Source organism: Camponotus vicinus, unplaced genomic scaffold (assembly GCF_025532165.1).
Source record: "Camponotus vicinus isolate PSW18456_S1 unplaced genomic scaffold, iyCamVici1.0 SCAF_5, whole genome shotgun sequence".
Lineage (NCBI taxonomy): Eukaryota > Metazoa > Arthropoda > Insecta > Hymenoptera > Formicidae > Camponotus > Camponotus vicinus.
The window spans coordinates 10,000,780-10,013,905 of record NW_028141977.1 but is presented as its reverse complement, the minus strand read 5'-3'; the positions used below and the strand labels follow the sequence as shown (position 1 = coordinate 10,013,905).

Sequence of the window (13,126 nt, the reverse complement as noted above, 5' to 3'; positions counted from 1 at the left end):
TCGTTTGCGAAATTTATTGTCTTACGTCACACAGAAGCGAGCGTGGCACAAGCGCGCGCGTCGTCGAGTACCGGCTGAATTTTTTTCCCCGCTTTTTCTTTTATCATCGCGATATGATCCGGCGCCGTCACGAAATCGTCGATGTCGTTAAATTGATGTTCTATTAAAATTCCGCGATATCCCGCGCGGGAAGCGCGGACGCTCGCCGTCTCTTGCCGCGGCGCAAAGGCGCGAGGTTAAACGATGGACAGGGCGATAAGACTAATGAGCTGTAACGATCCTTTCCCCGCTTTATTCCCCTCCCTCCACCCCCCATCCACCCCGCAGTTAACCTTTATCCGTGCGCGATTTTCAAAGCCCTTGTTAAACGCCGACTTTCTCCGCGAGAGAGAGAAAAGGAGAGAGAGAGAAGGAGACTTGCCTAATTTCTTAGTGCCCCCGAGGAGCATCCACGTTTACGGGCGAACATACTAATAATAATTGTTGCGCATAACCCGAGGTTCTCTCATAATTGGTCGACTAAAGTAAATACATCGTAATGTATTTACCGTAATAAGGACTCACACACACACACACACACACACACACACACACACACACACGCATTGAGAATTAGAGAAAAGTTTCGCGTACGCGCGACGAATACCCCGTATTTATAGAATATAATTATGGAGTTGGATAATATGAGAAACGACATCGATTATTATTAAGGTCTTATAATTTATTATTTCTGGATCAATGTCTCGACCGTCTGGATGTCTGGATCGACAAGTTTGCCGAGTATACGACTAAATAATTTATTATTACGAAAAGGATCAAAAGAAGAGTTCATCTGCATCTTCAAGCCTACCGTGTGCGAGGCCTTAGACAGCGATTTAACGGTTATACGGAAGCACGTGATAATTAATGAATATTACATTAGCATATTAATTCTCGGCGTGGTTGTTTGCGTTTAAATTTATAATAACAAATTTTAGGGCGGCGCCCCATACGACGGGAATGGGAAAACGGTAGAAATAATCACGTTCTTCCCGTGTTTCATTCTGCCGTCTCCCTCGCCCGATGCCGTAAGATGAAATTCCAAGGCGGCTTATTCGCACGCAATCCGCCTATTTATCCCACTCGCGATCGACCTACACGCGCTCAGAATGCACTCACATAATGTGATTATGCTAATGGCCAATACGGCCGAGGGAAGGCGGTATTAGGATATCCCCAACATCACACTGCAGATCGACAATAATTATCGGAAATGACCCATCAATCTCACTCAGCTTTAAGAGGCGCCCGTACATCATCAGCAGACGGATTTTCACTCGGACATTTTCGGATCCGCTTCATTCTTATCAATCTAAAAGTTTCTACAATAAGCAAAAAAAATAATATTCTTACATGTATAATTAGCGCATAATTATTTCGACATAATGTAGAATTTTGGACTCTTTTTTTTTTTCTCTACGAGTACAAAATTCTACGTATGATGCTATTTTTTTATTGTAATAGAATAAAATATATAATCAGAATTTATAAATTTACCTTTATAAATTATATTATATTTATAATATAAATATATAAATTATTTATTAAATATAAATTATTATTTATTATAATATAGATAATTATTATAATGTAAATAATTATTTATTATATAAATTATTATTTATATATAAATTATATTATATTATTATATTCATAAATTCCTACATTTTTATAAAATTTGTGCAAAATTACTTATATATACACTATTCTATTTATATGTATATCTACTTACAAATTTAATTTATTCTATTTCTTGCGAAATAATTAAAAATATGTATTATGCATATTATTTTAAAATATTTTAAACCAGTCTCTGATTGTTGTCAGAATCTCTCGAGTTCTTTGGAATAATAAGAATGAAAGGAAATTTCAATCACATATACACGTACCAAGTGTAACGGAAAGGGACAAAAGATACGCGAGAGGTCTTACGTGCTTAAGTGGCAATATTGTAAAATTTATTTGGTAGATTGATATACCTTGAACACGCTTCCACAACGGAAGTCGGATATACGAGTGCCACGCCGCTTCGGAAGCCATACTCGAGGTATTCGTTCCCCACGAAAATTATAACAGCGAATCGCGGTAATTACTTTATACGTCGCCGGTAGCCACGCGGGGAGAGCCGTTGCGTTCCCGTAAACTACAATTACTGTTAACTCAACAATGGACACGATAAGATTTAACCGAACCGCTGTTTTCGTTGCGCAACGGACCGTCAACTCTGCAATTACTATGAGCGCGGGTATACTTTTGGAAATAACCGGCTGCTTAGAGTGAAAGTAAACATTACAATACCACCAATTTCTTCGTGTCACTTTTTGTATCACGGACGTCCGGCAGGCTGTAATTTACGTAGCGTGTATATGATACATAGAACATAAAGATAGAACGTCCAGGCGGGCACAATAGTTACCGTTTATAAATATCGCGACGTATATGATAGCTTATCGGGAACCCTTATTATCGTACAACAACTCGTTATTAACGTTTCGCGGTGCGTAACCCGGGGGTGGAGGGAGGAGGTGGGATACACGATCGCGAACAAAAAAAAGGAACGACGCGTGAATTTAGTTTCAATATTTGCCCGAGTATATTTTTCGCATATATACACGAGCGAGGGGAGACGGCGGTTTCGCGTGCGCGCGTTTACTCGGATGTAACTCGCGAAGACGCGTACCTTTTTCTCGCCCTGTTATGCGGCGCACGCTCGAAATCACTTCACATCTTTTAACGTACCGCGAGCGAATTTATGCGCGCATCCACTTTGGCGCCTACGTGCATACTGCGGCACAACGGACAGAAATATACGAATACGTATTCGGGAAATCTCAGGCAGTTTCCGCCGCAGTCCGGACAGGTGGATATTATTCTGCTGTAAAATTTAAACGACACTAACAAGACAGCATGTGGATGAGGTCAATGGGCTCGATGATTCAAAATTCGTGAATGCTAAGAATCATGAGAATGAATATCGTGAATAAGAATGAGTAAATTATTAAGAAAACTTTGGGCTTCTGAAAATTCTTTAATCAATAGTAATTTTTATTTATTTAAAAAAGGAGTTAGTATATTTATTTTTTGCCTACCTACTTTATTAATTGTTGTAATATATTTCACCATTTTTTTATTTATTAAAATGTCAAAGGATAATTTTATCTTACAATGGGATTGTGTGGGAGCTACAATATTATTATTATAAAATCATCTTTGCATTTCTTTGATGAAAGAAAATACTAAAAATTTGAAACATTAAATATAAGCAGTTTATTCTACCTGGACATATTAAATCAAATGTTTATATTTTAAATTTCAAAAATAATTGCTATAATGCGCGAACTTTGATAAATACTGTCGTATCTTTCATCAATAACAGCCGCGTTTTAAAATAAGATAAACTTTTCTATGATGCGAATAATATTCAAAATAAAGTGAATATGAAAAGCTTCATCGAGAGATTCCGAAAATGTAACCCTTTTTACGCCTATCGATGTAATATTACTTCGAATCGTGATAGTTTTTCCTCAAAAAGATGCGTAAAGTGTTCAATTTGCCGAATAATGATACGAGATATGCGTGAGGCAATGAGATAATAAGTAGTTGAGGATTAAAGTTGCAAATCGATTGCGTTCGCGCACGTATTGCATCTTCGGCCCGTTAATTAATATTGTAGTCTCTGTCACCGCGATTAATTGAACACGCCTCTTGACGCAGGCAATCTCCTTCGGAAAAAAACGATTACAAAGTCAAATGCACCGTTTTATCAGGCCGTATATTCGCCGATAAGTATCATATGCGATCGCGGGATCGGCGTATCGCGCATTTGGATTGGAAAAAGATCGAATTAATCGCTGTTGTAACGATAGGCAGGTCTCAAAATTAAATATCGATATTAATCATGTTCGACGTAAGCAACGCGCCGGTGCACTCGATGTTTTAAATCAGCCTCAAAATTATTTTTCATACGTTGTATTTAGGTTGGTGATACGAAAGTGCGTGTATCCGGGTATCCCATACGATTTTTTTTATTTTCAAGTTGCGTACTGAGCCGATTAAATCGATCGTTTATCGGAGGATCGGGGTGTACATTTAAGCATTAGCTGCGGAGTAAACAGCGTGTTTATGCGGAAGGCGCAGCTATCTTTGCGCAAAATCTCACATTTCAATTACAATGTCTATAATAATAATAATTACTTGAATCCTATTTATAGCGCTTACTTACTTACTTGTGGTAAATGTAATTATTAAAATCCAGAAAATTATAGGTTTATCGTTCTTTTTCGTTCTTATAAACCGCATATAGATTTTTTATTTTTCTTAGATGTGCAAAGACATGGGTGTCCTTAAACTTAGTAAGCTTTAAAACATGTTCTCGTTATCGTTACCTTTAATCGATTGCTATTAATAATGAATCAATTTTTTTTTGTCTCTGTCATTAATACCACTCAATTCATTAAACCATTTTTAACCGCTTTATTATACATGTACCATCGTATCAAAATATCACGTCGCAAGTTACGATGAAGCCTTTTAATTCCTTTAGCGCAAGAAAGACGCTCAAATTGCATCGTCCATCATTTTTATCGGAATGTGGAATGTTTTCCGTGGAGGCGCAAGATGGGAAACCTGTCATGCGCTCTTCTGTGCACGAAGATGAGAGCGGAGGGATTGTAAATCGAGATGGCTGCTTCTAGGTGAATGAGATATATGACAGCATCGGTAGGAGAATAGCATGAGGAAAAATCATGGCGAAAAAACAATCTTGATGGCTTAAGCTACTTGTTTTCGGTTTTCCGCTAATCTACGAATTTAATTTTGTCGTATGATTTTGAAAGAGAATCGCAATAAAAATGTTATCAAAAAATTAATCTGAACCAACAAATCACATATGTATTTTTGTAGAATTAATCTAGTAAAGTATATTATACAAGCGATTATTCAGATAATCCTTTAATAATAGAATTAAAGCGCGACAGATGGACAAAAATAATTATCCTCAAAGTATAATATAATCATGTATATATATCAAGTATATATATCATGTATAATTATATTATTTTTAATCGCAATTCTAAAAAACATGCACTAAAACTTACGACTTTAGGTGGACGAACTTCTCTTCAACAAATCTGAAATTATAAAAGAATATAATTAATATCAAGAATTACGCAATTTTAATTGAAGGATAATATAATACATTTGTGCAAGAAATTCGATAGACTATACGTGTAATCAGAGTGAACGTAATGCAGTCCTTTAAAGAGTCTATCTTGCCATGACTTACAAATATAGTAATCGTCAGCGATCGAGGGATTATAAATCAGCCACGACAAATGAGAATACATCTATGGCGACATTTTCCTGCTAGTTCTCCAAGTAATTCGCCATAATCCATTAATGGCAAAGCGTACTACAGATAATATTGCGACAAGACGATAGGACGTGGGAGAAATCTGGGATGGAAGAATGTGTAATTGTTTTGAAAGAGACTTCGTTCGTCGTCTTTCGTGTGGGATGTGTGAAAGGCGGCCTAGCCTGCTGACACCGAACATAAACGATGAGGACAGGTTTCGTTTCTTTCGCCGTCCACATATCCGCCATTCCGACCTCTCTTCTAACGTGCTTTCGAGCACAGAAACCGCCGATAATGCTCGAACAACTAATGCACGTAATTTTCGATTTATTTTCAAGCTAAAATCGACTCTACGGCGATTGAAACGAATATATTTATTAGAATTTGCAATATTATGTTTGAAGCACATTATGTTTTATAGAAAAATTATGAAAATTTTTGTGACAATTTATAGAAATTTAAGATATATGCTTATTTCGTTTTCTAATGAAGTAGTCCATTAGATTTTTTTGTAATAAAATATATTTCATGTTGAGAAGAGAAGTCTTAATTTCTCTTGTGAAAATTTTACATTTAATGTGCAGATGCAAGTTTTTGAGATTCAAAATGGTTGGCAGCTGATAGCATTAAATTGAATCGAGCGTAGTTGGCATACTTCTTATTAGTAGTCGAGAGATTCCAACGAGAATTTTATTCGGAGATGTTCTTGAAAACTATATGGAAACCTCTGAGGTCAAAAGCGGAAAAGATAGATTCTCTCATTAAAATTTCCAACGCATTCCTCGCAACTCACTCGAAATCGAGGAAACTTCACGTCGTGTGTTTCTTTAATTTTCAAATCCTTGCCGAAATCACGGAGGTACTCCAGAAGGAATTTTCTATCATGCCGGCATTCACCTCGATGTATCCGCTACACTGGAGCCATTCGAAATTTTGAAACAAGATGTATCCATTCGCGAGAGGCAGTCGAGTGGAGGCATCAACAATAGGGATTATCAGCATTGGCTGAGCCGACTTCAGGTTGATATTGGTCTCTCGAGCCCCGACATATTGTAATCACGCGGATATATTGTACTCGTGCAATGCACGTTCGTCTACCCTCAACGTACCTCTCTCCTCGTGCTATTCTATCCACCGATCTTTTCCTCCTTCCCCCCTTTCACCCCCGCGGGCATCCCCCTCGGTCTCTTTCTTCGCGTTCGTCCATTTCCCCCGACTTCTACCCGGCACGATCAATGCTCTCCTATCCTACCGATAACTCGATAATATTACACGCGAAAACCGCTTCCGACGTGCTCGCCCAGTCAGCGAGCCACTTGTGCGAGCAAATAACCAGTTATCGGAAAACCGATTTTATTTTCAAGGAGGAGTGCGGTGGTTCCGATTTTTTCTTTCTTTTTTTTTTTACTCACCGCGCTACTCGACCCTCCTCCTTCTTCTTTCCCTCCACCTTCTCTTTCCATCTCTCTGGTCCTTTTTTATTTTTTAGTCTTGCCGTGTACAGTGGAAGACAAAATTGGCACGATTAAGGTTGAATGATGCAATTCTCTTTCTAAACGAAACTGCATGGTATCTCTTTTTTACTAACTCTTTAAATTCGTATATAGTTAATCCGCAGTTTAAATCTTCATCTTTAAATGTGTGGGCAAAAAGTATTTGAGTGCTTTTCCACAATTATAGCAAAATAATATTTTTTATGCATATAATAATAATATTAGGCAATACAGTGTTATCGATGGAAATAATGTATTTGAAAAAATAATCTGAAATATTTTTGTATTTTAAGCAAAAATATGCACGGAATATTTATAATAATAATAATAACTGCGATTATATATTAATTTTAAACTAATATGTACTTTATATACAAAGAAATTCATAGTTTCGTGCATATATTGCACATATACAAACGTACAATAGTCTTTGCTTTATTTATTATTATTTATTATTTATTCGCAAAATATTATATTCTAAGCAGAAATTTTTATTCGTTTTTTAAATATGCCAAGATAAACCAACTGTATATGGCTAAATTCTTAGAGAAATAGTATAAGAAAAGAGAGAAAGAGAGATAAAATTTAAAGAAATTTATCTATATAAAAATTATAGTATCCATACAACTTGCAGCTTTTTTCACACATTATACACATACATATTGTATATATAATACATGTAATATTTATATGTATTTTAGATTCTGAAAGACTCGATGATAGAAAGGAACGAGCAGCTCTCTGAATTGAAGAATCTTTTCGGCCATTTGGAAGAACATCGTTCGTTAAAAGGTTACGATGGCCCGAAGACATCACGGTGAGTTTGTTAATACTTTTTATAAGATATACATAGAAAACCATGTGTACAATTTATATACGACGGTGAAAATATTAATGGCCACTGTCAAAGTTATCATAAGATAAAATAATAATATAATAAGGTAATTATAATAAGAAGCATTATAAAGTATTAAACTATCAAATTTAATTTGATTACTTAATGCTATCTATATACAATAAATTATACAATTTATTTTTTGTTACAAACATGAAGATTAAGTTATAGTATATCTTGTTTCTTGTATATAAAAAAATTGAATAAATTTGCATTACATTCATATTCTTGCCACAAAAGATATAATATATAATTTAACTTTTATTAACTGCAAATCTTTTGTGATTATTCGAATCAAAATGTCAACATCCTATAAGAAAGGGATGAATCAATTGTACCGATTGAAGGTTGATTATGTATCTCGGATGTCTGAGATTTAGCGCTGTAATGCAATTCCTTTGTCGTACTTGCTTCACACTAACAATAAGATCTTTGCATTTCTCTCAATCGTTATCGCATCCTGAATCAATTCTTTCTTCTTCGATATCGGATCTTCCACGAAAAAACGAACCGAGCATTTAAATACAGTTCGCCGCAAGATTAATCGAAAAGACATCCTTTTATCGCATACTTTTTTTCATACACACTCACATACACATAATTTCTTGTCTATTTTTTCTATTTTCTTTTCTATCTTTTAATGTTAAAATTTATGATGTGATTTAATCTATATTAAATCTGCTTGAACACTTTTTAGAACAATCTTTTATTATGCTAATAAATCCCCTTTTATTATGCTATAAATATTATTATTAAAAATAAACAATTTATATAAAAAGTGTAATTATTAACATATTTCTAATTTCAAAATGATTAGATTTATGATTATAATTCCCAGTAGAGAAAACATAACTATTCTATAATGATAATATTTATACAAGAGAAGATTATACAATGACAAATTAGATCCAAAATCATTGATGTTATCACCTACTTTATTTAATAACAATTAATCAAGTAATTAATTAATTGCACTCGTGTATCGCTATTGAAGCAGACTCATCTCCATTATAAAAGATACCACAAATGTATTTTCAGCAATGGTATAATCTCTATTATACGCGAAATGTAATTGATTATCTGGAGATTGAAAGCATATTTAAACGTGTCTGACATTTACATCAAATACAGATCATTTATAAAACTGTTATAAAGCTGTTGACTATAAAAAATCATTAAAAATTGCGATCCAAATTATTTTCATATAAGTGTTAATTTTAATATTCCACGTTCTCATATTTCGTAATATGTAGCTATGCAGATATTTTAAAATGGATTTTCACATATTCCCATACACTTGATTAAAACTGTTCGATAACATGTATACAAAATTTAAATTAAGATGGATAGAATGTTTCGAAAAATTCAAAAGAAAGAGCGATGATGAAAATTCAAATTAGTAAATTTTAACATTTCGCAGTTTGATTCTTTTAATATAAATAAAAGAATAAAATATATTATATTTTTGTTACTTTTTTATTTAAATTGATAAAATATTATATTCTTGTTATATGTATGTCTATAACATAATGATAATGCCTCTTAAGCATACGTCGGTTTAATCTAGCTTGATTATTTCTGTGTCATGCGAAAGTTGTAACTACAAATAGGTTTATTACTGTATACTATCTGGAATGTCTTTACTGACACAGCACAGCTTATGATCTGCAAGATTGCATGATAAGAACAATAGAGTTATAAAGCTGTCAAGTCGGAATTTATAACGAGATATAACGCAATAAATGTATTTATACAAAAGTGCATTTTTGCAAATTATATTAGATTGTTTGATTTATCGTATATATTAAAATAATTCTGTGGCTTCTTTACTGCCAACATAACTTTTAAAACGTTAATACACGTGCACATAGTTGTAGCGTGTTTTATCTACATTTTTAAAATTGATCTCAAATGTTAGTGCAATATTAAATGCGAAATTCCATATTAGAAATCTCTAAAAAAACCTAAGAATTACGATAATGATAGCTATCTTATACAACACAACTGGAATTCACAGATTCTCCGTGTTAACTCGGCTATTTTGAAAAACGTAGATATCTCCTCGTAAATTATTTTACCCGGTAACCGTTGACTTTTGCAACATGGTTGTGCGGTAAAAATTATCCACCGGATCATGCAATTTATAAATGCGTACGTGCCCTCGTCATTGATAACGTTTTCGATGTCAGCGCGTCGTATCGTCTCTCTCCCCCTTCCAGCTCTTCCTCTTTGTCACTCGAACGTTCGCATAAATCCCTTTACGAGCGTCGTGTCACGAATTCACGGCTTGTCGCCGATTTTATTGCGGCGTAAAAGCCGCCTGGATAAAAATATCGAAACTTCCGGCATTCCGTCTGGAGGACCGATGCGCGGGGGGGAGGGGAGAAGGGGGGAGGCTCCGAGAGTGCGCAAGGTGCATAACGTACGGCGTGTCGAACGCGCGGCGTGCGCGCCAGACGCATAGATGCGATATAAATGCATATCTCCGTAACGTACAGACCGTTTCGAATTTAGCCTGCCGAAGTGCATGACTGTGTTCTTTTAACGGGTCGAGCGGCTCTACAGTGCGTGCCGTAAAGTCGATACCGCGTTTCCGTACGGAATGCTACGTATGACTTTACGGATGTCTCGATCTCTTTTTATGTCATTTTCCCCGTACATTCAGAATTTTATTAATAGCCGAGTAAAACGAAAATCCGAGGAGGGAGAAATTCGATGCAAGTGGAAAAAAATTGCAGATTATAAAATCAGACATAGAACTGAAGATTGCTCGAAAATTAAAATTCAGTTACTATAAAACTTCTCTCTGATTAATGACTGTAAATGAATATTATAGATAAGTTTGGCTTCTTCGTCTCTAGAAAGTGTATCAATTTTACTTATCGCAATTGAATCTAAAATGCAAATCGATTATTATCGTTTATTTTCTATTATATATTGCGAAAAAGATAAAAATTTCTCTTTCACATATGCGCTTTAATATCAGACAGGGCGATAAATTTAGAAACCCGCGTGACTTAAAGCCATATCTCGATGCGGTGATAATTGTCGCGGATTATAGTCCTCTAAATCATGCGTACGTCTTTACGTTCTCTACCCAAGTTTGCCCCTTTCGCACTTATCGCCGACAAATGGCGTCTCTTCCCTTTCTCTCGACAATCGCGTGATCGTTTGTCGTAAATAACAATTAAACGAAACTCCGGGTACATTAAATTGAACTCGCCCTCATTTCCTATCTACTATTCTTACTTTTGGCCACTGGTGAATTAACCGTGATCATCGTAAATTTTACTTTACTCACGGTACATGATCGATAATTAAATGACAAATCATCAGTTCACGAGAATTTCGTCTGGTTCCTTTCCGATATTTTCTCCGAACGATGCATATTTTGTATATTTCACGATGTTTTCTAAAAAATATTACCAGAAAAAATATAAATTTTAATCTCCTATATAAAATAATCGAATAATTATTATTATTGATGTAAAGATTAATCATAGATTCCAGAATATCAGTTGACGCGAACGATATAATAAAAATTTTATTAAAAATATAATTGATTATCTTAACGGCCCAATTGATAATAAATCTTGCATTGCAATTCCCGGCAACGCAGATAAACTTCCGATAATCGGCGCGGAGCGATAAATTCCTTCCGAATCGGGCGATCGGATGCAGGTGTATTACAGGTGCAATACCTGTCGTCGGGTATAACTGCGCACATGGGGCAGGTGATTGCCGACAGAAACATTCCTTTGTAATCTAGAATTGATCTTGATGAACTACCCTTGACGCAATACACATTGGCGTCAAAGTTCGATGTTCCTTTTTATTACATGTTTACAGATATCATCGTTATCGTTTTACTCCGAGTGTTTCATTCCGAGTGACGCAAATCTTACACGTGTTGTGCCGACGTATGTATATTAATTATCATAATATATCGATAAATGATGATTGTTTTATCTGCGACGGAAAATGCTGATTTATTCGTAGAGAGAAAATAGATATAGAAAGATTGCCTAATATATATCTTTCTTTATTAAAAAAGTATTTATATTAATAATTTTTATGTCGTTGATTATAATCAACGAGATCATTAGATATCATGTAGTCTCTTAACGTGAAATAATGTGCATACGCATGTTTCCCACCCGTTATTCAATTTTTACTCACATTCTTCCATCTCTTTCAATTCTCGTAATATGATTGTGCAATTTCCTCATCTTTCTCACACATCGGAGATATGCGAGTACACAGGTGTAAGACGCGAATATAACGGATTCCACCTGCAATGTAACTGACGATTAACTCCTAATTAAGAATCCATGTCGCTCTTTATCATTGATCGTTCTAATATACATAGCGATCCGATAGACGCGTACTCGGCAGCATTTATTCACATCCGCCGAGGTTTAGCATTAGGTGCTTAGATGTATAGCGGTACGTAGTTTGCCGGTGTGATAAAAATCATTTCCATTTCCTCGCGCCGAAGTCCTTTAAATGAAAACGATTTCCATCGCGGAGGAAATGAGTGTGTGTTACCGTTCTTTACCTGGGAGATTAATTTTAGCGAACGCTACACTAGCGTTGTACACGGCCGGGATGCTTCGTAGGACGAGAACCCGTCTGTTGTATTGTATTGTACGTACAAATCCGTTGCCCGTGAAACAATCATTATTCCCGGCAGATCGTCTGCGTTATTGAGCAAGAACGGGACTTCCGTCGGGGAATCAGATACCCAGCTCGCATGTGCAACGCGGCCAAAAGAGATGCGCATACCTAGGAATCCGCCTATCCTGTTCGCGTACCTGCTCGCCCGCCTACCTATCCTACCTGCGATTCTCTGCGTGCATCCGTGTAGGAAGCGTCTGTGCACAGATTACAAAGTGGATATTGGCTGCACGAGCTGCATTCTCTATGATCTGTGCCGTGGCGCAGATGGACTAGGTTTAAGGGTATTTCCACAACGGCTTCGGCGTTTTTAACTAGAGTTGTCGCAGAAATTAAACGTGAAAATGCGCGACTATTAGCTCAAAATAATCCTTTCAAAAAATACTGATAATTTTTTATATCCTTTTCTCCCTCGTTAATTGTATATTTTTATTTTAAAATAAATTATACATAATTCGAGAGAGAGAAAAAGCCTGACGCATATCATATGTAACGAAACAATTTTTTTACAAGAGATATGTATCGGATTGTTTTTATTGTGAATGTAGCTTACCGGAATCGACCGACACATGTGAGTTCTATCGGAACTAGAAGGAGAGCCCAAATTGGCAATTATCGCAACCCATAACTAAAGACCTTAGCCATGCGCGCTCTATCGAGACATAAGGT

At 35.7% G+C, this 13,126-nt stretch overlaps 1 protein-coding gene across 2 annotated transcripts in view; it reads left to right on the top strand.

Annotated features, from left to right (window-relative positions):
• The window catches only part of Mesr6 (misexpression suppressor of ras 6), a 582,772-nt gene that overhangs the window by 459,793 nt on the left and 109,853 nt on the right, over positions 1-13,126 (top strand). For both annotated transcript variants that reach the window (XM_083100613.1, XM_083100611.1), the window contains exon 6: positions 7,587-7,702. In XM_083100613.1, the coding sequence (XP_082956739.1) occupies positions 7,587-7,702 (116 nt within the window). The remainder of the gene's footprint in view (positions 1-7,586; positions 7,703-13,126) is intronic.